This window comes from Triturus cristatus, chromosome 1_1 (assembly GCF_964204655.1).
Source record: "Triturus cristatus chromosome 1_1, aTriCri1.1, whole genome shotgun sequence".
Taxonomy (NCBI): domain Eukaryota; kingdom Metazoa; phylum Chordata; class Amphibia; order Caudata; family Salamandridae; genus Triturus; species Triturus cristatus.
The window spans coordinates 780,111,541-780,137,552 of record NC_140579.1 but is presented as its reverse complement, the minus strand read 5'-3'; the positions used below and the strand labels follow the sequence as shown (position 1 = coordinate 780,137,552).

Here is a 26,012-nt window from a genome sequence, read left to right as displayed (position 1 = left end):
TATCAGTTTGTGGTGATGCCCTTTGGTCTGAAGAATGCACCTGCCACCTTCCAAAGGCTGGTGAACCAAGTCCTTACTGGGTTGGATGACTTTTGCGCAGCATATCTTGATGACATTGCTGTCTTTAGTTCCACCTGGGAGGATCACCTGATCCACCTGAAGAAGGCTCTTGAGGCTCTGCAAAGGGCAGGCCTCACTATCAAGGCTACTAAGTGCCAGATAGGGCAGAGTAAGGTTGTATATTTGGGCCACCTTGTAGGTGGAGGCCAAGTTCAACCACTGGAGAGTAAGATACAATCCATCAAGGACTGGTCCCCTCCAACCACCCAGACTCAAGTTCGAGCTTTCTTGGGCTTGACTGGGTATTACAGGAAGTTTGTTAAGAACTATGGGTCCATTGTGACTCCTCTTAATGATCTGACATCCAAGAAGATGCCCAAAAAGGTTCAGTGGACAGTAAGCTGTCAAAAGGCATTTGATGACCTGAAGGAGGCCATGTGCTCTGCACCTATCCTGAAAAGTCCTGACTACTCCAAAGAGTTTATTGTCCAAACAGATGCTTCTGAGTTGGGTGTGGGAGCTGTGCTGTCACAACTTAATGTAGATGGTCAAGACCAACCCATTGCTTTTATTAGCAGAAGGTTGACCCCCAGAGAGAAGAATTGGTCAGCTATTGAGAGGGAGGCCTTTGCTGTGGTGTGGGCCCTGAAGAAGCTGAGGCCATACTTGTTTGGCACTCACTTCAAGATTCAGACCGACCATAAGCCCCTCTTGTGGCTAAATCAGATGAAGGGTGAAAACCCCAAACTGCTTAGGTGGTCCATTTCCCTACAGGGGATGGACTTTACAGTGGAGCACCGGCCAGGTACTGACCATGGGAATGCAGATGGTCTCTCCAGGTACTTCCACTTAGGACATGAAGACGAGACTGGTCAAGGCTAGTTTAATGTCCCAGCGTTTGGGGGGGGGTTGTGTAGGAGAGTAGGGTCTGCTATCCTATGGTCACCCCAAATTTTTGCTTTTTGCTTCACTGGTTTTTGACATATTGAGGCTGTGGGCCTGCCAATCAGACCCCCAGCCTGCTGTTCTCTCTACTAAATTAAAACTATGCACCCTAGGTGCATAACCAATTGGAAGTGGATCACCCTGTCAGCCCCTGTACCAGTGTACACTAGGTACCCAGGGCATTGGTGTACCCAAGGCCTGCCAGGGGCTGCAGCATGTATTATGCCACCCCAGGCTTGGCCTAACAATCTGACACAACTGGCTGATCACTCAGCTGGGGTAAGTTGGTGTAATCACCTCTTACTTAGGTGTAGTATACCTATACCTAACCTTAAATGGGACACCTGGTAACCTATAAGTCACTCCTATGGCAGGCCTTAACAATCCTGAAGGCAGAGTGCTTGGTTCCATGTGAGATGGTGCTCTGGCATGAGCTGAGCCTGTCTGCAGTGGTCGGAACAACTTCCTTCTACTGTTTCCAGATATCGTCATACCATATACTCTTAAGTGCATTATGAACCTCGCGGTTAAATGCTATCTTTGGTTTGGCTTTATCAAAACATGTCGAGTAAGGTGTCATACGAATTGGAATACTAACCCCTCGCCAATTCTGGCGACGGGGTTAGCATTCCACCCTTCTAGAGGGACACGACATGTACAGTACCTGAAACCCGGGTAAAATCAGACATAGCCTCAGCTCCACAAAATGGATGCTGCCACCACAGACACAAGTCTGCCCTCCTGCTGCTGGGAGTCCTTCCAGCTTGGGAGGTGTGGACAAAGGGTTTCCTGCCAGGGGAGGTGCATGCACCACCCCAGACAGGATTTTGTGTATTGGTCAGGTAGGGCTTGAAAGAAACCAGACATGCCTGTGGCTCACAAGGAGCCTCGGTGCATATGCCAGTTCAAACCGGTCCTGGGGCACACCAGTCCCGGGCCTGGGGCGAGCTGGACAAAGGATTGGGGGTGTAACCACCCCCCTTCCTGGTCCCACCCTTAGGGAGGGACCTAGCAGGTAGTCCGGCCCCTAGAATCCGCTTAAAGGTAGGAGCTGTGTCCTAAGACTTCAGACATCCTGGAATCAACTTGAAACTAAGAAGAAGACGGGAACTTCGACATTCTGCTGCACAGAAGACTGAAGAAAATCTCCCCTGTGGTCAGGGAGTGACCACCTTGCTAACGCAAGCACCATCCAGCGAATCACCGTCTGCTTTGCCGCCGCCTCCCGCCGGAGCCCGAGCCCAGAGACTGACAAGACCTGGACCTCCAGACCTCTCACCGCCCGATCCACAGTCCCTGCAAAGAGGAGACCCGTGGAGGCACCGAGACACGTGGAGCCAGCCATCTTGGAACGACTACGACAAGCTGACCAGTGCAACAACCGAGGCTCCCTCCAAGTTGTGCTTTGGGTCCTGAGAAGCCCAACCCTCGAGCAGCATCTGCACCAAAGGTGAGCCCTCCAGCATCTCCACGATCTGCGTGGGGCCCTTCTGCATTTTGCCACTCGACGCGCCTAACCGGTTGCTGGCCCGCTGGCTAGTGGCCATCTTGGCGACGAAATCTACGACAAACACCGCTGGTCTGGTTGCTCCAGACTGGCCCTTGCTCCCCTCCAAAGGAGCAATCCATCTGACCTTGCTGGTCAGAACCAACAGCTGATTTCCGAATCCTCCTGCAATTGCTTTTGCCAAGGCTTGTTTGCTTCGATCAAGTCGCCGACACCGCCGACAGCGAGAGCCTGCGTGGGACAGCTCGTGAGCCGACTCCTGGACGTCGTCGACCTTCAGGGACCACGTGGCTGCGGAGACAAGCTACCCCTCATCACCTGTTTGCACCCGACATCGCCTGGTACCCACCTGGTGCCACGCTGGTCACTGGCTAGTGACTGTGAACACTGTCCCCTCTGCTTACAGGTCTTCAACATCTCCGATCCACTCTTGGATCCACTGCATCTCTTCCCGACCGACCGCCTGCAGCACTTTTGTCTACAGGCCCCACGGAACAGATAGAAGAAACCCGACGCACTTCGAGGCCTATGCACCCGCTTCCTGTGGGTGAGGTAAAGCTGGCACACCTGTGCCCAAGTGTAGTATTACATCTCTAGTGCCTGTGTTCCAAATCTTAAGTTCCTAGGTCATCCGGAAGATTCCTTTTGCAGTAACTTTGTACTTTTTACGCACCCATTGAAACCTATGGGAGCACGCGTGTGACTATTTGCTCTGCACACGCCACCCGTGGACCTCCTGGTCACTAACTGACGTTAGCTCCTTGTAGGCCCAGCGATTCTAGAGGCCTTAGGCCTTTTCCCTTTTCTGTTCGTGGTACTTATACCACTATTTTAGTATATGGTTTGAGTGGCCACCAGGGCCTATCCATATAAAGTGCAACTTCTGTGTATTCTGTGATAATCTTGTTTGACGATTTGTGCTCCTGTGCTCATAAAGAGACTAGGGGTTACTTTGAGAAATAAATACATATATATTTTGAATATATATCTGTGTGGTGTCCTTTCATTGGTATAAAAGGGGGTTGCATTTGGTAAAACAGCTGGCTTAACACGCTTCACGAGTTTAGCCTCAAAGACTGCTTAGCCTACGCTACCACTAGGGCAGCTAGTCCAAAAAGGTTGACTTACAACCACACCATAAGGGTTGCTTGGCATGGTACAAGGTGGTCACTAGAACTAGTGAACAGCATATACCAGGCCAACTTCTCACAAGCGTTGTTAGCAATTATCTATGATTTAATTGAGAAGGATGTAATTGAAGAGACAAGAGGCAACGTTTGCAATAGTCCGGTTCTGCCTGTTTTAAAACGTACTGACCCTTCTCAGCCACCTGTTTACAGGTTTGTGATCGATCTTAGAGAGGTCAATAAGGTAGTTGTGCCACAATTTCCAGTCGTCCCTGATATAACTGCCTTGTTAACTATGATCCCAGCTTCCGCTGCTTGGTTCTCAGTGATCGATTTAAAGAATGCTTTCTTTAGTATCCCGATTGCAGAGGAGAGCAGGGATACTTTTGGCTTTTGTTTAGGAGGTCGAAGCTTCCGTTTTAAACGCGCTCCACAGGGCTACTGTGAAAGTCCATCAATATACAGTCAGGCTTTAAAGGCGCAGCTTGACGCACTTGTTTTACCTAGTGGTGCTACCCTTATTCAGTATGTTGACGACTTATTAATAGCCGCAGATACTGAGGAGATTTGTAAAGGAGCTACATCGTCATTGTTGCGTCACTTGTCTGCCTTTCATCACAAAGTGTCTCTCTCTAAACTGCAATATTGTCGACAAGAAGTGACCTATTTAGGTCATCTCTTATCGAAGGAGGGAAGGAAACTGACCCCAGAAAGAATCCAGGCCATTGCACAATTAAGCGTGCCAAGGACACAGAGAGAAGTGCGTGCTTTCTTGGGCATTACTTCATACTGTAGGCACTGGATCCCGAGTTTTTCTTTGCTGGCAAAACCGTTGATAGCATTAACATGTAAAGATACACCGAATCTTGTCCCATGGTCTGAAGAGTGTCAGAAAAGTTTTTTGGAATTACGCAAGGCATTATGTTCAGCTCCTGTGTTGGGTACCCCCGACTATAGTAAGCCTTTTACATTGTATGTTTATGTAAAGGACGGTTGCACATTGTCAGTGTTAACACAGCCTTTTGGAGACAGACCGCGTCCATGCGCGTATTTTTCGTCGACTTTGGATCCGGTAGCGAGGGCATTGCCAAGTTGCTTAAGAGCCACAGCGGCAGCAGCTGTGTCTATTCGACAGTCTGCTGGACTAGTGATGAACACCACATTGATCGTAATGGTTCCCCATGCAGTGGACACATTGTTAAACAGGACCAAGACAGCACTTAATTAGTGCTCGATTGTCAGGGTATGAATTGACACTGTTAGCAAACCATGTGCACATAAAAAGGTGCAACACGCTGAACCCAGCTACATTATTGCCAATTTCAGCAGACACAGGTGAGATTGAACAGCATGATTGTCTGTTCAGAACAGAAGAAGAAACAATAGGGAGAGTGGATCTTAAAGATACTCCCCTGGTTGAATGTGATGGTACTTTATGGGTGGATGGTTCGTGCTTCAAGCTTCCGAATGGTGATACGACTGCTGCATATGCTGTCACGACTTTGCACACGATTGTTGAAACTGCACGTGTACCACATAATTCAGCCCAAGCAGCAGAATTAATTGCACTTACAAGAGCATGCGTGTTGTCGAAAGGAATGAAAGTGAACATATATACTGACAGTCAGTATGCCTTTGGCGTGGCCCATAGTTTTGGGCGTTTGTGGAAAGAACGTGGGTTCCTGACCTCGCATGGGGCTAAGATTCATAATGGTCACTTAGTGAATGATCTCCTTGAGTCACTGACCTTGCCGTTACAAGTCGCGATTGTGAAATGCAGCGCACACAAGAAGGTTACCGATGATGTTGGGCGTGGTAATACATTTGCTGACGAAACCGCAAAAGAAACAGCAAAAGATGTGACAACCCGAATGTATGTTGCAGGCCCTGCAAGATGGGTTGGTGATGTTGGAATGTGTGAAGACACAATAGAGAGTGTGAAGTCCCTTCAAGCTGAAGCCACAGAGAAAGAATTGAGTATGTGGAAAGGAAGCAAGGGTAAATTGGATGAAAATGGTTGTTGGGTTGATTTGTCAGAACACCGGCGATGGTTGTTACCTGATGCATATGTGCTTCCAGTGGTCACGATGGCACATGGAATGGCACATATCAGTGTGAAAGGGATTTGTAAGTTGTTGGCTCCAGTATGGCAGAATGCTGGAATTCCCAAGTGTGCGGAGAATGTGGTCAAAAATTGCATGGTATGTTTGAAATACAATCCTGGTAGGGGAACCCCAACTCCAGCTGGTCATTTTGCGCCTCCATCATATCCATTTGAGGTTCTGCAACTAGATTTTATCCACATGGAAAGGTGCAACAATTTGAAATATGTACTGGTTGTTGTTTGCGCTTTTTCAAGATGGATAGAAGCATATCCCCTAAAAGACAATACGGCCTTATCCACAGCTAAAGCCCTTGTCAAAGAACTTTTCCGTAGGTTCGGAATGCCAAGGATGGTATGGAGTGATAACGGGAGTGAATTTGTAGGTCGAGTTATGAAGGATGTGTGTGAGGGACTAGGCATTAAGCAGAAGTTCCATGCTGCAAATCACCCCCAATCAGCTGGATTAGTAGAGTGCTACAATGGCACTTTGAAACTTAAGTTGGCCAAAATTCAGGCGAGCTCCGGTCTTAAATGGCCTGACGCTCTGCCCTTAGCACTCCTATCAACAAGAATGACTGTGCATTCGCGAGTGGGACTTAGTCCCTACGAAATTGTATTTGGCCGCCCGGCCAATGTATGGGGTGTGCCAAGACCAACAAAATTTAGTGAAATCGAACATCCAGTACTGCTTGATTATCTGTATGAATTGACGGCTAAATTGCGTGTCTTACACCAACAGGTTCACGTACTCTGCCCCAGGCCTCTGAAGCTCCAGGACACCCTATTAATCCTGGATCGTGGGTGCTGATTCAAAATTTTCAACGTACGAAAAATGATGAGCCCCGTTGGATCGGCCCCCACCTCGTCCTTCTATCGACAAGATCAGCGGTTCGAGTGAAAGGGAAAAAGAATTGGATACACGGCATACATTGCAAGAGGATCCCTTTGCCCCTACCGTATGATCGGTGGGTCCAGGAGGGGATCGCTGACTCTGAGGCTGAGACTGTGCCTCGTTTTGTGCCTTTTAGCGATGCACGTGTAAAGGGAACAATTTCAGAGCAAGAAAGTGACGACATTCTGCAAGAAGCTATATTGCCATCAATTCGAGTGGACACCACAGAGCCTGAACTCTTGTTTCAAGACCAGACAGTACCTGGGAAAACAGGTATAATTTGAGGCCAAGGACTATGGACAAATAAAAAATCTTTTCCTTTGATGTTTTTGGATAGCGCAGCTCTCTCATCTGAGAAACTTTTCTATTTTTTACTTTTTGGAACCACCATCCGGGTTCAGCTGTAGGGTCGCGGTGCCAAGACTTTGGGGTACAAGCCGGAGACGTTAGGTCAACGGTTCTGGTTGGTCTAGGGCGTTCCCTGAACTGACAGGTGTACTCCTTAGCAGAAGATACTCATCCGCCGCGAACAGCACGATTAGAGGATGGAGTTTCTCGAGATGAAGAGACCCGCTGAGGAAATAAGTTTTAAGAGCAGAATATGTAAAATAATGAATAGCAAATGTTTTGTAGTATTATGTCTGTTTGTACTAGCTACCGTGTTGGAAGCATGGCCCTACCATGCAGACTTCAGTATCAGCGAACCGCAAATGTCAAATGCGGTATGTATGAGTGTTTTCGTCATGTTTCACTGATGAATTCACCGTGCATACGATACCACATATTGAACCCTTGGGTTCCATTTTAGAACAGTAGCCATTTTGTGGTTGCCCTCACATAGGCTGCACACTAAGGCCATGCCTAGGCCTAAAGGACACGTACACCTTCTGTGACTTCTCTCTGACCTGTGCAAACTGACTCCGATGCCCGAGGTCAATCCTGTCCGGCCGGTTCCTTTCTCGCGGCCTAATGTGATTAGCATCAGGGCTCGACCCATCATAAAGTCCTTGTTCGCACACTATCTCTGACTAAGCTATTTCACACCTGACTCTGTTTCCTACTTCATGGCTTGTTTTACGAGCAGGAGGTGCCCGTTTTATTGGGGTCCGCTGTTATCTGATGAGGGTTCTGAGCCTTGCTGGGTAAAATGACTGTATGCTTAATTAACTGAAATGTGGGATTGTCATTATGGCTCTGCTGTTTCTTTGAAACTAACATATGTGAATGACCACTTGTAAAATAGGGGCGGTGTTGCCCCCAAGCGTAATTTTGTGTATACAAGTAAAGACTTGTTTTTGGTTCGGGAGCAGTCTCCTGAGAACATACATCGTGTTGTACTTCTCGGATACCTGTGATTGGTCTGCAGCCAATAAATACGATCTTTGATTTCATCTAGAAGACTCTGTGTTTCTGTAGGTCTGAAACAGGAAGAACCCGAAGTCTTAGGGTGTGTTCCCCTGCACCGCTGGGTTCTAAAAACCCGGTACTTCACTTGAGTCCTGTCCCGCTCCCAACTAGCTGAAGGCAGCAGCAGTAGCAGCAGCAGCAGTTTTCCCAGGCTTCCCACTGCAAATCAGACCAAGTGAACATTCACCTTTGAGGACTCTTAAATGGGTTGAAAAGCAAGGAGAGACTTCTAACCACCTGAGTGTCAGTGGGCTGTACGCCTTGTACAACGCTGGGACCTTCGGGTCGAGTTTGCGCTATAAAAATCTGCACACAAAAAAAAATGGTATAGGCACCACCAGTCTCAAAATGGCTTCCACACTACAACTAGTTAAGGCGTTGCCTGGGCAACCCTAGTTGACAGTTTGGTATTATGGACAGCACCCACGACTCAGGCGCGTACGGTTTGTGCTGCCTCCAATTAATGAGCAACTATGGCGCGAGCAGAGCCCCCGGCAGGACTTATTGTCAGTGCTTTAAATGGGCCGGTACTCACCGGTACTGAGTACCGGCACTTCCAAATTGTTCCACCTTCAGTACCGGAACTTCTCCTTGGCCAGGGAGAGTACCGGTACTCTGGGGCAGTAGCCAGGCTTACATTACGAACGTGTAGCAACGTTGTTTGGACAGGCATAGCCAGTCTCATCAGAAACAGCAATCAGGCGCGCAACGTCCATAGAGCTCAAAGGGCTTCAGCAACCCCCCCCCCCCCTAGGCCCCCTCCTCCCTCGTGTCTCATTCAGGGCTGAGGCAGCTTCTGGCGACTGTCTTATTGTAGCCGCACCCGAGTACCTCACAGGTCTTTAAAAGACCATTCACTAGCTAACGAGGCTTTGTTGTGTTTTCACCCCTTCTTAGAGCCCCTGCATCTCCACACATATTGCTGGAAGAATCAGCATCCCCCCCCCACCGAAATTATTAGTGGGCCCCCCACTGAAATTTGGCTCTTGTTGCGCGCCTGCTGGCTACGAAAGGAGCCGTGAATGTGTGCATTGACAGACGATCCTAGATGGCGGCCAGTACCGATAATGCCTCGATTGAAACAAAACCTGCTGAGATTTGCCATTTACATAGCTTCTCTCACTCTTCTGCTTCGCCACCTAGAGATCCGGGTGATTACTGCACAAACCTCGAGGTGAAACAGGCGTCCTGTCGTAGTTTGGCAATCATGGGAACAGCAGTTTCAGAACATTTGCTAGTGAAACAAAATAATAGCTCAAGGAACTTTCTGGTCAGGACTCCTTTTACTTTTGGGCAGTCAGCAGGTAGCGCTACCCAAACAATCCCAATGTAGCGCTATGCGCTAAATCCCAAATTGGTATGAATTCGAGAAACGTTTGTGCACCTTTCTCTTGCAGTCATAATGGGGCTGTATGAAACATGGGAAATGATGACATTGGGTGCTGAGTGCCTGTTGTCAGGCTGAGAGTGGAGGGGGATGCCACTAATCATCAGGGTAAACACATACATTTAAAGTACAGCTTGGATATTGCATTTGTAAAAATCAGTTTTAGCGAATGATGTGCGTGTTAGTGTCTGTGTGAGAACCTACGTGTATGTGTGTTACAGATGTGCACTATGAGCTGATATGGAAAAAAGTTATTCTATTTCAGCAGATTACGCTGATAACTTTTCAGTGCAATAGAGTTCTGTGCTGCACTGAATGCTCATCACCACATAATGAATAGGGCATGCCCAGGAAATGTGAATACGACTTCATATATTGGCACGGTGACTTTTTTTTTTTGTTGCATATTTATATAGCGTGAACTCGACCCGAAGGTATTGGAGCGCTTTACATAGCACCGTATTCACATTACACATTCAGGAACGGGGAGATTAAGTGATTTTCCCAGAATCACAGGATGTGGATGCGACCCCGAGGCTCGAACTCTGGTTTCCAGCACCAAAGTCGGCAGCGTAGCCGACGGACCACATCCTCTCCCCGTTATAGTGCCACTATGCACAGCGCTACATAAAACTCCTACATAAATAATTCAATACTTACCATGAAAATGCAACCTTATATCAACTATGCAGTTTATATAATTTGTATTTCAGTGCCAGTGTCGGTTAAGTAAAATACACACAAACAATATCTATTTCTTCATCAACATTCCCAGATCTACTCCGAGAATATCTTAATCTCGTTGGATGCTGGCACCTTGCCCCGCCCCTAACACCACCCAAAGTCCCGCCCATGTCCACAGCGCAATTTTATGAGTACCTGCACTTATTTTTTCCCATTTAAAGCACTGCTTATAGTACATGTGGTGAGCACTCCTCACCACATGTACAATACGTTTAAACCAAAAAAACATCAATTTCATACACCCACAAATAGAATAGGCTGAAAATCAATGGTCACGTACACTGAACTGCACTAACTACATTACTAAAAGCAAAACAAAAAGAAAGAATATTGTGTATAAAAGGGAGATGGATATAAGAAAACACCAACTTACTGCATGTACTGTTCACTGATGTTGTAAAGAAAATGTTATCGTCATGCCCCCTAAAAAGAAATTTAGCACAAAACACTTAACAGATATCGGATGTGTGCACAGTATACAAAAAAATATACACAAGATCAGAGTTTTTATGTTAAATACCACAACCTGATTACATTATATTTACAAACACTGTGGGATTTGAATGTTGAGATGTAATTGGTACATCAAAGTTAGGAGACAACCGAAGTTCACACATAATTTGTTCTTCACAGAATTCAATTTCTTAGATTTTTACAAGTCGTAAGTGTTAGACCTGACATCCTTGGCGTGGGTTTTTCCCCTATCTTTTGCCTCTGCTACCTGGATTTTTGATGCTGTGCTGAATTTCGTTTTTGCTAATCAGTGCCAGAGTGTAAGTGCTCCCTGTGTAAAATATCATATTGATTGGATATACCTGATTGGCATATTTGTATCACCTTGAAGTCCCTAGTAAAGTGCACTGTGTGTGCCAGGGCTGGTGATGACAGATACTACTAGTGGGCCTGCAGCGCTGATTGCGCCACCCACACGAGTAGCCCTAAAATGGTGTCTCAGGCCTGCCACCGCAGGCCTGCCTGCAGTCCCTGGACTGCCATGTCCTCCTGGCCAGTGTCCACACTGGCCGGGCCTGACCCTTCCCTTTTTGTGCACATCAGTCATCCCTATGGAAGGCCCAAGGTACCCCCCTGGGCAGGGTGCAGTGTATGTAAAAGGTAGAGCATGTACTAGTGCAGGTATCATGCTCTGGTAGTGAACAGCGGCCATTTTGTGTGTTCACTGCTGCAAGGTTATCTTGCTCCATAGGCTAACATGGGGGAGGCTGGTGCCAATGGCCATCAGCCTATCTTCTCATAGGAACAAGATAAGACATGAGTGTTTGATATCCCTGAGCTCAGCATTTAATAACACATCTTTTAGGAGAGGTTGTTTTTAAATCCTGAGCTGGAGAGCGGTACTTTTTAGAGAGTAGCTGTTCTCTTGTCTGACCCTTCTGTGTGCCTGGGCATCCTTGTGGATTGACTGTCTGGTTTGAGAGTGACAGGGGCTGGGGAGCCCCCAGGAGGTTGGATGAGTCAGCCCTTTGCTGAATGACTGCATTTGCAAGTAGAGTGGAGGGAGGAGATAGCACCTGGGAGTGAATAGGGCTGTGCCTGCCTGCCACACGGCTGGCTCCACCTCCTGCTGGGCGGCTGACAACTCTGCCCCTCACTCTGAAAGGAAAGCAGAAGCCAGGAAAACAAAGTGCTCCAGAAACACCCAGAACTGGATCAGACCGGGCTCAGGACCCACTTGCACAAAGACTTCAAAGACTTTTAGGGGTATAAGTACAGGACCCCTGACAACAGATTTTTAGATTCTACAATCAAGAGGAACCTCTGCTGAAAGACGGACCGCTGATGGACTGAAGGAAGATTGCCTTGCTGTGTGCTCTAAGGGCTGACCTGTTCTGCTGTGCAACTGAAGCTGAGGAGGAGAAGGGGTCTTGCTGTGTGCTGTGACCCTACCTACTTGACCTAACGAGACTTTGCTGTGTGCTGTGTCTTCAACTTTGAATCTCCAAGGGCCTGAGAGGAGCTGGCCTCCTGTTTTGCAACCCAGGGACAGAAAGGTTGCCAAGACTTCAAGAATCTGCTGTGTCCCCCCCCCCCCCCTGGGCTGCTGTGTACTGCACAGATCGTGGACTGTGTGTAAAGTTACTGAAACATCTGCCACGTGAAGTGCGCTGGCTGCTCTCTGCTTTGCTTGAGAGCGCCGCGCTGATCTTTGCCTGAAACCGGCTGCCGCGTTGAGAAGACCGACGTGCTCATCGGCACGTGTATTGCTGTGGCCAAAAGATTGTGGGCGTCCCCAGTGCTAACTGAGCTGCTGTGAGGCTTGGCGGCATCTTGATCGACCCGCTGACACTGGGCGCCTTAAAATACCCTGCCTGCAATTCACCGCCGCGGGCCGGGGCCCAAAATTGATCAGTAGCTGCTTTTCCCCGCTCCGCAAAGCCGCGGAGAAAGAAGCGAGGAGGCCTCGACCTGATTGGTTGCTGGTGGAGGCTTGGCCGGAGGAGCCGCGCTGCAAGTGGCTGACTCCGGTGACATCGTCACTGGGGGCTGGTCGAGGGAGCCGCGACATGATTGGGCCATCGTTCGAGAGCTGCAGAAACCCTGCACCGAGCAGCCTGAGAGGAGCGCATCAGTTATAAGCCCCGGGGGCACCGCTGGCGAAACGTGTTTATTTAAATACTGAGAGCCTACGAACTTATTCTTTTTGAATACTAAGTCACACAAGAGACTAGAGACTATCTTTTTATTTTCCTAACAACCAGAGAAAGCTGAAGAGAACCGGAAACTAATGTGCAATGCTATGGTAGTTTATTTTTATTGCTGAAACTAGATAAAGATATATTTTTAATATACTCACCTGCGTGGTCTGCATTTGTGGTGTAATGGGGGGTCATTGTGGTGGTTACATGCAAATACTTAACACATTGCCTTGGGGATAAGCCTGTCTGCTCGAGCCAAGCTACCTAGAGGGTGAGCAGGGGTTATCTACAGTGTGTGTCCCTGTACCCCGACTAGAAGCAAGGGTCCCTATTTGGTCTAAGGTACTTACCCCTGCCAACTAGAGACCCCCAGATCTAACATTGGTGGTCAGCGGTGCGGATTAGAACCAGTATTTGCACTTGACCTGCAGTGATTCTTTGTACATCACTAGTCTAGTTAGCAGCTACATATTGCACAAAATTTGAAGCCGATCTTTGGAAGACTTAGGAAGCATCATGTCTCTGAATGAAGTAGGCGAGGAGATGGAATTGCAATTTGAAGTAGAGGAGTTGCTCACATACAAAAAGGAGCAGCTGAAGCAATTCTGCAAGCAGCTAGGATGCCCAATGAAGGGCAGCGCAAACAAGGAAGAGCTACAGAAAGCTCTAAGGGCCTGGTGGGAGGCCAGACAAGTTGCGCTAGAGGATTTGACTGGAGAGGAAGGTGCACAGGAGCATGGATTTGGATCCAGTGATTTGCCAGTGAATAGGCCAGCATCTAGGGCTGGCAGCACCCCTTCCAGTAAGGGCCTCTCTCCAGAGGAGCTGGAGGAGAATCAGAGGATTAGGGCCCATGAGATTGAACTTTTTAAGCTCAAAGCTCAAGCAGAGGAAAGAAAATTGCGCCTTGACAGTGAGAAGAAGGCGGAAGAGAGGAGGAATGCTCTCGCTTTGGAAGAGAGAAAACTCCAGTTGGCTCATGAGTTGAGCATGAGGGAGCTGGACATTAAAGCTAAGCAGGTGGAGTCCAGTCCTAATGGTGGCAGCGCACAACCAGTACAGGCGGGTAAAGTATACATACCAAAAGATTTGGTGCAGAATTATCAGAGGGATGAGGATATCTATGCATGGTTTAGATCCTATGAGCTTGCCTTGAAGATGAATGAAGTGCCTGAAAAGAGTTGGGGGCAGGTTTGTGGAAGCATTTTGAGGCCTCTGGGAGGGATGTCTTAGCACCCTTAGAAGCAGCAGGTACCTTAACCTACCCCACTATGAAGGAGGCCTTATGCCTCAGGTATGGGCTTACACCAGAACAGTACCGCCAGAAGTTTAGGAACTTCAAGAAACTTGATTCAAGTACTTGGGTGGAGTGTGTGAGTATGTACACGCGTGCACTGGAAGGTTGGATAAAGGGCTGCAAAGTTACTGATTATGTGGGGTTGTGTCACTTGATTAGTTGGGAGCACTTGAGTAGTCTATGTGTTCCAGAGCTGCACCAGCATCTTTTAGACAGCAAGTTAACTGATCCCAGTGAGCTTGCTAAAGAGGCAGACCGCTGGACTAGCACCAGGGTCAACAAAGGGGTGGTAAGTATCCCAGCCAAGGGTGGACAGGGTCCCCAGCAGAAAGGTGGGGAGGACAAGGGTAACAGTAAGGAGTTCTCTAAAGGGCCCCAAAACAGTTCCCAGGAAAAGGAGTCCCAAGCCTAAGTAGTCTTGGCCCCATAAGGGCAGACAGGACAACAGACCTCCCCCTACTTGCTATGCTTGTAGGGAAGTGGGGCACATCGCCCCCAAATGTCCCAAGAAACCCCCAGAACCAGCTGCTGCCCCAGTCCCAGGGTTAGCTAGTGTAGCTTTGGGAGGGGATTTGGTTTCCAGTGGGGAGGAAGGATTAGCTATGATGACCCTTGTCTCTTTAGGAGACCAAGAGATGGTCCAGGATACCTTGATACCCGCTAACACTAAAAAATACGGGCAGAAGGTGACCATCAATGGGAGGGAGATAGAGGCTCTGAGAGACACCGGGGCCAGTGTGACGTCTGTCCGGTGCCAGTGGGTGTCTGAAGAGCAAGTCATTCCCAATTTACTCCGCCCAGTAGTGGCAGCTGACACCTCAGTGCGCCTCTGCAAGATGGCACGTGTTCCCTTTACATGAGGGTGGGGGGGTGGGGGGGGGGGGGGGGGGTTAGTGTCTCTGGCACCTTGGAAGTCTGTGTCAGTGATAACACACCCTAAGACTCGGATTCTTCCTGTTTCAGACCCACAGAAACACAGAGTCTTCTAGGTGAATTCAAAGAACGTCTTTATTGGCTGCAGACCAATCACAGATATCCGAGAAGTACAACACGATGTATGTTCTCAGGAGACTGCTCCCGTTACAAAACCAGTCTTCTCCTTATATACAAAATATCATGCTTTAGGCACACATTCCTCGTTTTACGATATGGTCATTCATATGTATTCATTACAAACGAAAAGGCAGAGTCATGATGACCATCCCACATTTCAGTTCAGCCAGCCCACAATTATTTACCCAGCAAGGCTCAGATCCCTCATCAGATATCAGCAGACCCCAATAAACACGGGCACCTCCTGCTCGTAAAACAAGCCATAAAGTAGGAAACAGAGTCAGGTGTGAAAACAGCTTAGTCAGGGATCATGTGCGAACAGGGGCTTTATGATGGGTCGGGCCCTGATGCAAATCACATTAGGCCGCGAGAAAGGAACCGGCCGGACAGGATTGACCTCGGGCAGCGGAGTCGGCTTGCACAGGTCAGAGAGAAGTCACCGAAGGTGTACGTGTCCTTTAAGCCTAGGCATGGCCTTAGTGCGCAGCCTATGTGAGGGCAACCACAAAAATGGCTACTACTGTAAAATGGAACCCATGGATAGTATTGTATACACGGTGAATGCATCAGTGGAACATGATGAAAACACTCATACATACCGCGTTGCTCATTTGCGGTTCGCTGATACCAAACTTGGCATGGTGGGACCATGCCACCTACATGGTTCCGATTTTTACAGTACCACAGACAGCCAGTAGGGGTGGATCAGTAGAATTGGAGCCTGGAACAATGGCCCAGGAACCTGCCAAGAGAGGAAGGGGCAGAGGGCGCGGGAAACCGGCCCCCACCGTTCCCACGGTCCAGGAGGAAGCAGAACCTGAAGGGGATGCCCAGGAACCTACAGGAGAACAGGTGGCCGAATTGGGGGAATTGCCTGAGCTGACCCATTGGCAGCAAGAGGGTGGTCCCTCCAGGGAGGAGTTCTGCCAGGCTCAGAAGGAGTGCCCTTCTCTCATTGGTGTGCGGCAGCAGGCTGCAGACCAGGCAGCAGGCCTAGGGTCCAAGGAACATTTCATTTACTGGGAGGATGACTTACTTTATAGTGAGCCTAAGTTTGCTGAGCCCAGTGCAGCCCGTGTGCTGGTGGTACCCGAGCGCTTAAGGAACTTCCTACTGGGTCTGGCTCATGACGTACCTCTCGCAGGACATCTGGGGCAAGACAAGACCCATCACAGGCTTGTCACCCACTTTTACTGGCCCCAGATGAAGAAGCACGTCAGTACCTTTTGTAAGTCTTGCCAAACCTGTCAAGCCAGTGGTAAGAGCGGAGGAAAGTGCGTGGCACCCCTCCAACCTTTTCCTGTGGTGAGCACCCCTTTCGAGCGGGTAGGAATTGACATCGTGGGGCCCCTGGACCCCAAGACTGCCTTAGGCAACAGGTTCATCCTGGTCTTGGTGGACCACGCCACCCGGTACCCGGAAGCAGTCCCCCTCAGGCCAATCACAGCACCCGTGGTGGGCCGTGCATTGATGGGGATCTTTTCCCGCATGGGGTTCCCCAGAGAGGGGGTCTCCGACCGGGGAACCAACTTCATCTCTAGGTACATGAAGTCTCTGTGAGAGGAGTGTGGGGTAACTTATAAGTTCACCACTCCTTACCACCCTCAAGGAAATTGGTTGGTTGAAAGGTTCAACCGCACCCTGAAAAGTATGATTAAGCGCCTAGCGGAGCCCATGAGACGGAAGTAGGACGTCTTGTTACCATGCCTGTTGTTTGCCTACCGGGAGGTGCTTTAGAAGTCCTTAGGGTTCAGCCCCTTTGAACTGCTGTATGGCCACCCTGTTAGGGGACCTCTCACACTGGTGAAGGAGGGGTGGGAGAAATCCCGTGGGAAGACCCCCCAGGATGTGTTCAGCTATGTGCTGGCCATCCGCAACCAGACGCAGCGCTTCAGGAAGCTCGCTCAAGAGAACCTAGAAGCCAGCCAGGAAGAGATGAAAAGATGGTATGACCAGAATACCACTCTGGTTGAATTTCATCCTGGGCAGAAAGTGTGGGTGATGGCGCCGGTGGAGCCTTGTGCGCTCCGTGACAAGTGGACCGGGCCATATGAGGTGGTAGAGTGCAAGAGTGAGGTGACCTACCTGATCAAAATGAAGACTCCTAGGCAGCCCCTGAGAGTCTTGCATGTGAACCGCCTCAAGCCCCACTTTGAGAGGTCTGAAGTGACAATGCTCATGGCTACAGATGATGGAGGGGAAGAGGATAGTGATCCTCTCCCTGACCTCCTGGCAGCCAAGGAGCAAGACGGGTCAGTGGAGGGTGTGGTCCTCTCGCCCACCCTGAACCCAGAAAAACAGAGAAACTGTCGCCAGGTGTTGGGTCAGTTTGCCTCCCTGTTTTCCCTGACCCCAGGTGTCACCAACTGGTGCGTCCATGATGTGAACACTTGAGATAGTCTACCTGTGAAACAGAAGTTTTACAGAGTAGCTGACAAGGTCAGGGCCAGCATCAAGGAAGAAGTTTCCAAGATGTTGGCGCTAGGGGCAATTGAGCCCTCCAGCAGTCCCTGGGCTAGCCCAGTGGTCCTAGTTCCCAAGAAAGCTGCTACACCCGGTGGCCCGCCAGAACTTCGGTTTTGCGTGGACTACCGTGGGCTCAATGCGGTCACCAAGACTGACGCGCACCCCATCCCCAGAGCTGACGAGCTTGTGGATCGGTTGGGAGCTGCCAGGTATCTCAGTACCTTTGATTTGACTTCAGGGTACTGGCAGATTGCCTTAACTGAGGGGGCAAAGGAGAGGTCGGCATTTTCAACACCAGAGGGGCATTTCCAGTTTCGCGTGATGCCCTTTGGATTGGAAAATGCCCCTGCCACCTTCCAGAGACTGGTCAACCGGGTACTGACCAGGCTGGAGCAATTCAGCGCCGCATACTTGGATGACATTGCTGTGTTCAGCTCCACTTTGGAGGAACACTTGCAACACCTCTGTGAAGCGTTGAAGGCTCTGCAGAAGGCAGGCCTCACTTTCAAGGCCAGCAAGTGCCAGATAGGGCAGGGATCCGTGGTGTACTTGGGACACCAGCTGGGGAGCGGCCAGGTGGCGCCCCTACAGGCGAAGATTGATACCATTCTGGCTTGGGAACCCCCCCAAGACCCAGACAGAGGTGAGAGCCTTTCTAGGACTCACCGGGTATTACAGACGGTTCATCAAGGGATATGGCACCATTGTTGCCCCCTTGACAGAACTAACCTCTAGGAATCAGCCCATGAAAGTGAATTGGACCGAGGCCTGTCAAACTGCTTTTGATGCCCTGAAAACTGCAATGTGCACAGCACCGGTGCTTAAGGCACCTGACTTTTCCAGTGAGTTCATAGTGCAAACAGACGCTTCAGAGCAAGGTGTGGGAGCAGTACTCTCACAGATGGACGGCGGGGACCAACCTGTAGCTTTCATTAGTAGGAGGCTACTCCCCAGGGAACAGAGGTGGAGTGCTATTGAAAGGGAAGCATTTGCTGTGGTCTGGGCCCTGAAGAAGCTGAGGCCCTACCTGTTTGGGACTCACTTCCGTATTCAGACCGACCATAGGCCCCTCAGATGGTTAATGCAGATGAGGGCTGAGAATCCAAAACTGTTGAGGTGGTCCATCTCCCTACAGGGAATGGATTTCACGGTGGAACACCGTCCCGGTACAAAACACGCCAATGCTGATGGTCTGTCCAGGTTTTTCCGCATTAGTGATGAGAACTCCCAAGAGGGTGGGTAGTTCTCCCCACTTTCAGCTGGAGGGGACACGTGTTAGACCTGACATCCTTGGCGTGGGTTTTTCCCCTATCTTTTGCCTCTGCTACCTGGATTTTTGATGCTGTGCTGAATTTCGTTTTTGCTAATCAGTGCCAGAGTGTAAGTGCTCCCTGTGTAAAATATCATATTGATTGGATATACCTGATTGGCATATTTGTATCACCTTAAAGTCCCTAGTAAAGTGCACTGTGTGTGCCAGGGCTGGTGATGACAGATACTACTAGTGGGCCTGCAGCGCTGATTGCGCCACCCACACGAGTAGCCCTAAAATGGTGTCTCAGGCCTGCCACCGCAGGCCTGCCTGCAGTCCCTGGACTGCCATGTCCTCCTGGCCAGTGTCCACACTGGCCCGGCCTGACCCTTCCCTTTTTGTGCACATCAGTCATCCCTATGGAAGGCCCAAGGTACCCCCCTGGGCAGGGTGCAGTGTATGTAAAAGGTAGAGCATGTACTAGTGCAGGTATCATGCTCTGGTAGTGAACAGCGGCCATTTTGTGTGTTCACTGCTGCAAGGTTATCTTGCTCCATAGGCTAACATGGGGAAGGCTGGTGCCAATGGCCATCAGCCTATCTTCTCATAGGAACAAGATAAGACATGAGTGTTTGATATCCCTGAGCTCAGCATTTAATAACACATCTTTTAGGAGAGGTTGTTTTTAAATCCTGAGCTGGAGAGCGGTACTTTTTAGAGAGTAGCTGTTCTCTTGTCTGACCCTTCTGTGTGCCTGGGCATGCTTGTGGATTGACTGTCTGGTTTGAGAGTGACAGGGGCTGGGGAGCCCCCAGGAGGTTGGATGAGTCAGCCCTTTGCTGAATGACTGCATTTGCAAGTAGAGTGGAGGGAGGAGATGGCACCTGGGAGTGTATAGGGCTGTGCCTGCCTGCCACACTGCTGGCTCCACCTCCTGCTGGGCGGCTGACAACTCTGCCCCTCACTCTGAAAGGAAAGCAGAAGCCAGGAAAACAAAGTGCTCCAGCAACACCCAGAACTGGATCAGACCGGGCTCAGGACCCACTTGCACAAAGACTTCAAAGACTTTTAGGGGTATAAGTACAGGACCCCTGACAACAGATTTTTAGATTCTACAATCAAGAGGAACCTCTGCTGAAAGACGGACCGCTGATGGACTGAAGGAAGATTGTCTTGCTGTGTGCTCTAAGGGCTGACCTGTTCTGCTGTGCAACTGAAGCTGAGGAGGAGAAGGGGTCTTGCTGTGTACTGTGACCCTACCTATTTGACCCAACGAGACTTTGCTGTGTGCTGTGTCTTCAACTTTGAATCTCCAAGGGCCTGAGAAGAGCTGGCCTCCTGTTTTGCAACCCAGGGACAGAAAGGTTGCCAAGACTTCAAGACTCTGCTGTGTCCCCCCCCTGGGCTGCTGTGTACTGCAGAGATTGTGGGCTGTGTGTCAAGTTCCTGAAACATCTGCCCCGTGAAGTGCGCTGGCTGCTCTCTGCTTTGCTTGAGAGCGCCGTGCTGATCTTTGCCTGAAACCGGCTGCCTCGTTGAGAAGACCGACGTGCTCATCGGCACGTGTATTGCTGTGGCCAAAAGATTGTGGGCATCCCCAGTGCTAACTGAGCTGCTGTGAGGCTTGGTGGCGTCTCGATCGACCCGCTGACACTGGGCGCCTTAAAATACCCTGCCCGCAATTCACCGCCGCGGCCCGGGCCCGAAATTGATCAGTAGCTGCTTTTCCCCGCTCCGCAAAGCCGCGGAGAAAGAAGCGAGGAGGCCGCGACCTGATTGGTTGCTGGTGGAGGCTTGGCCGGAGGAGCCGCGCTGCGAGTGGCTGACTCCGGTGACATCTGACATCGTCACTGGGGGCTCGTCGAGGGAGCCGCGACCTGTATGGGCCATCGCTCGAGAGCTGCAGAAACCCTGCACCGAGCAGCCTGAGAGGAGCGCTTCGGTTATAAGCGCAGGGGCACCGCTGGAGAAACGTGTTTATTTAAATACTGAGAGCCTACGAACGTATTCTTTTTGAATACTAAGTCACACAAGAGACTAGAGACTATCTTTTTATTTTCCTAACAACCAGAGAAAGCTGAAGAGAACCGGAAACTAATGTGCAATGCTATGGTAGTTGATTTTTATTGCTGAAACTAGATAAAGATATATTTTTAATATACTCACCTGCGTGGTCTGCATTTGTGGTGTACTGGGGGGTCATTGTGGTGGTTACATGCAAATACTTAACACATTGCCTTGGGGATAAGCCTGTCTGCTCGAGCCAAGCTACCTAGAGGGTGAGCAGGGGTTATCTACAGTGTGTGTCCCTGTACCCTGACTAGAAGCAAGGGTCCCTATTTGGTCTAAGGTACTTACCCCTGCCAACTAGAGACCCCCAGATCTAACAGTAAGCATTTACAGTTTGAAAATAGACTCTTACTGAATATGCCCCCCTTGAAATGCAGCTCACTGTTGAGCTCCATTGGTAAAAAGTTGAAGATTTACAGAACACTAGTGATTAACACTTCAAACCTTTTAGTGACACTTGGAGCACAACGGGAAGCGGGCACTGGACCACTTGAAGATCACGAGTGGCTTGTGGTGAAAATGGCACCCAGGAAGCTGGCTATCTCCGAGCGCCTGCAGCTGAAACAGTTTAAGATCTTCTATAAGCAGGGCTTTAAGTGGGCCGGGTCCTTCTGGGTCTCAGGCCCAGTAATATTTTAGAACAGACATTCGGCTCCCATTTGGGCCCTTTATTCATGCCCTTACCATTACTGGGGAAAACACTGACAATTTCTGAACAATTATTGTAATAATATTCAGGTGATCCATGGCAGCGATTTAGTTCCCGTTTTTATTTCACCTCTTTTACTGAATCGGTCACTCAACGAGAGTTTTCACTGTTCCCAGAATGTTGTGTTTTTGTATTTTTATTTCGTGCAGCATATTACTCTTGTATAGGCAGACCCCGCAGGATATTGCGGCATAGATTTGCAAATTGTGCAGCACAAAGATGGAAATTTTGCGGCATTAATGCTGCTCTCTATTTTACTCGTAATCATTCATTTTCAGCTTAAAATCAATGAAAACTGTTTTAGCAGGGTATTCCACTTTTGAAATATGCATATTTAAAGTGTCTGCAGCTCTATGGAACTACAGCTCCAATTCTAACCTTTCGAGAGGACCATAATTCCACATCCGAAGAACGTCCTGCAAAAGGGATAAATGTTAAGTATATATTATCCTGGTCTGAGGGGGACGCAGTTTCTCGTTGGGTTCAAGGCAGTAAGAATCTGTGCCAAGGAGCCCAACTTATGGCTGGCTGTCTCCTATGAAAGTTGCACCTCTTGAACTAGGCCTAGCTTAGCAGGGACAGGCTGCCACAGGCAGTTCTTCCTGTCTGTCTGCTTTCCTCCTGCACCTGCTTCCTCCAGTTGTGGAAAACATGGCAGTGCTTACACAGCATAAAGCCTTGCTGTAATAAAACGCATCAGCTGGCCATGGTTTCATCGCTCACGCCTAGCATTAGCCCGCTGAGCAGAGTTAGGTCAGGGACAGGCAGCCACAGGCAGTTCTTTCTCTGTCTGCTTTCTTCCCGCCTCTGCTTCCACCAGTTGTGAAAAACACTAAGGGTCTAAGAATGCTTTGCTCTCTCTCTACATTGATGCTGCCATGAAAATAGCCTAAGAATCAATAAAGAAAATATAAAAATAGTTCTTAGGAAAAGCTTTAAAAAAAAGCTTTTGGCAGTTAGGCAATATCCCTCTAAAACGAGTTAAAAGCTATAAATATTTTGGAATAAGGTTTGAAGAAAGGGATGGATTGACAATGGAGTAAGAGATATTGAAAGCCAGAGCCCTCTCCTTAAAAGTTGCACTCAAACAGTTCTTTAACAAGCTCTCTGGTCCTATCATACCAATGCTTCATGCAGTGGCAGGGATTTTCCTCTTGACTAGTACATACAATCAATCAGGGGGTTTTAAGTGCACTACTCACCCGAGAAGTTCTCAAGGCGCTGGGAGGAGGGGGGTGCTATCAGCAATTCTATTTAGCTGAAGAGCCAGGTCAGATGTCTATCGGGAGCTCGTTCCAGGTCTTGGACGCGACGTAGGAGAAGGCCCTTCCTCCTGTTCCGTCTCTGCGGATGCGCAGGGTTTCCGCGAGGGCAAGGTTGGTGGAGCTTTGAGTACGTGGAAGATGATTCTCACGTTGAGGTATTGGGGTCCTGTGTTTAGGCATTTGTAAGTGTGCGTGAGCATTTTGAAAGTGACTCTTCTCGACGGGGAGCCAGTGGAGGTTCCGTAGGTGTTGGCTGATGTGCGAGTGACAGGGGATGCCTAGGACGAGGCTGGCTGCGGTGTTCTGTTTCGTCTGGAGCTTGCAGAGCAGAGACTTGTTTATGCGGGCATAGAGGGCGTTTCCGTAGTCCAATCTGCTGGTTATGAGTGCGTGGTTGACTGTCTTCCTGGACTCGGGGGTTGGGGGGGGATCCATTTGAATGTCTTTCTGAGGATGCAAAGGGTGTGGAAACAGCTGGAAACAATGGCGTTGACCTGTTTTTCCATGGAGAGGGAGGAGTAGAGTATGATGCAGTGGTTTCTGGCATGGTCCATGGGGGTCAGTGGGCCACCAGGAGTTATTCCATGCTGATGGGGTGGTTCAGAGTATGAGGACTTCTGTCTTCTCCGAGTTGAGCTTCAGGCAGCTGTTGCTCATCCCGGATGCAACGTCCTGAATTCCTTTCTGGAAGTTGAGTCTGATAGTGGTAGGGTCCTTGGTGAGGTTGACGATGAGCTGGGTGTCATCAGCATAGGATACTATGTTGAGGCCGTGCTGTCTGACGATGGTGGCAAGGGGGGCCATGTGGATGTTGAAGAGGGTTGGGCTGAGTGATCCCTGGGGGTTTCGCTGCAATTGATTTCCGAGGGCTAGGAGATGAAAGGTGGAAGTCAGATTCTTTGGCTTCTGCCGGTGAGGAACGAGCGGATCCAGTCAAGGGCGGTGCCCTTTATGCCGGCGTTGTATAGTCTGGCGATGAGTGTGCGGTGGGAGACGGTGTTGAATGCTGCCGATAGGTTGAGCAGGATCAGGGCAGCGGTGTGGCCTTGGCCGAGGAGAGTGCAGATGTCGTCTGTGGCGGAGAGTAGGGAGGTCTCGGTGCTGTGGTTGCTGCAAAATCCGGATTGGGAGGGGTCGAGGATGGAGTTGTCTTCATTTAACTTTGTAAGCTGTGCGCTGACTGTCTTCTCAGCGACTTTTGCCGTGAAGGGGAGGGGAGAGATGGGCCAGTAGTTCTTGAGGTCCGTGGTGTCTGCTGAGGGTTTCTTAAGCAGGGGTCTGACTTCTGCACGTTTCCAGTCGTTGGTCATGAAGGTGGCGTTGATGGTGCATCGTAATTCTGGTGCGATGGCGGCTCTGTGGTGGATGTGTGGTGAGCAGGGGTCCGTGGGGGACCCAGAGTGGATGCCTTTCATGGTCGAGGTGGTCTCTATGGTCGTGACCGGTGTCCAGGAGGCGATGGTGGGCTGATCGGTGTTGCCAGACGGCGCGGTAATTGTGGAGTCCAGTGTGTGTTTGTTGAAGTTGTCGTAGAGGTTCTTGATTATCAGATGGAAGTATGATCCGAGCTTGTCGCAGAGCTCCTGAGAGGGGGTGGTGTCAGTAGTTTTGCTGGGGGGCTTGGTGAATTCCTGGATGATGCTGAAAAGCTCCATGGATTTGCTGGCATTATCAACAGGATTGTCTTTCAATAGAAGTGAATCGGGTGAACAGATGTAGCGCAATGTCAGATGTACAGACTCTTTCCCATCTTCCAGACTCCACATCAAAAGCAAAAGTGCGACTGGAATTCAACCTTTGATGCCAGGTTTCCTTCCTTCAGACAAATTAATTGTCCTACATGAAAGCAACTCCAGTTCAATCCATGAAGGGAATTCTGTTGAAAACCTTAAGGGTAAAAATCCATTGCGATCTCATTTGTATTCAGCCTTACAATATCTACCATTTGGAGAAATCTGGGACAAAACATGGTCAGGCCCGCACGTTAGGCAACTATCAATGAAACAAGCTAGACGTCCCTCTTTCCATGAAGATTCATATAGACCAAGGAAAAGAAAACGTTCATGGCTGGTCAGCAGCACATGCAAATTTAATGAATAACATCTATTCTTTAATCATCTGTTCACATTACTCCAAAAGGTCTCAAGGCACTGTGGGAGGGGTGTTTGGGGGAGGTTGGGAACGGGGGGAGGTTGTGCAGCTCCGAATTAGCCAGAGAGCCAGGTCTTAAGGCTTTTCCTGAAGTGTGCAAAGTGGGGGAACGTCTGATGTTGAGCTGGAGTTTGTTACAGGTCTTTGCCACGATGTAGGAGTAGGCTCTTCCACCCGTTCTGGCTCTGCGGATGCGAGGGGTTTTGGCGAGTGAGAGGTCGGTGGACCGGAGGTTTCTCTTGGGTGCATGGAAGGAGACTCTTTAGTTAAGGCATTGGGGTCCGGTGTTTGTAGAGGGATTTGTAGGCGTGAGTGAGTAGCTTGAAGGGGACTCTCTTCTCAAGACGGAGCCAGTGGAGGTCTCATAGGTGCTTGGTGATGTGTTTGTGTAGTGAGATGCAGAGGACGAGCCTGGTAACTGTGTTCTGGATGGCCTGGAGTTTCCAGAGCAGGGATTTGTTGATTCCGGCATAGAGGGCGTTTCCATAGTCCAGTCTGCAGGCAATTAGATACAGATTTTTTTAGATTCCCTTTAAAAACTATCGATATGGCAATTTAAATTGTGATACGAATACTAAATGCCAGTTGTACAAATAGAAAAAGGAGTCCTAGATCCATATTTTATGTCTGTGTAAATACTTGATTTCAGAACGAAGTTCCTACCTTTAAACATTTGGTCATGTAAGGAAGCGGTTAAGATCTGCTTATCCAAGACAAATTTCACCCTGCCCAAATGAAATTCCGAATCATTTTATCTAAATCCCGTAAATAAAATGTGGGTATTTTAATAGGAAGAATAATAAACAAGAATAAATATAATGGCAAAATGGACATTTTAATAATTGATATACGAGCAATTAATGTTAAAGGAAGGAAAGACCAGCTGTCTAATAGCCTCTTTGCTTTTTTAAGTGTACTTCCA

General features: G+C 49.2%; 1 protein-coding gene across 4 annotated transcripts in view; it reads right to left on the bottom strand.

Moving 5' to 3' along the window:
• LOC146871072 (sortilin-like) overlaps nucleotides 1-26,012 on the bottom strand; it is a 947,375-nt gene that overhangs the window by 523,406 nt on the left and 397,957 nt on the right. For all 4 annotated transcript variants that reach the window (XM_085650259.1, XM_085650260.1, XM_085650261.1 and 1 more), the window contains one exon: nucleotides 10,547-10,596. In XM_085650259.1, coding sequence (XP_085506385.1) covers nucleotides 10,547-10,596 — 50 coding nt within the window. The remainder of the gene's footprint in view (nucleotides 1-10,546; nucleotides 10,597-26,012) is intronic.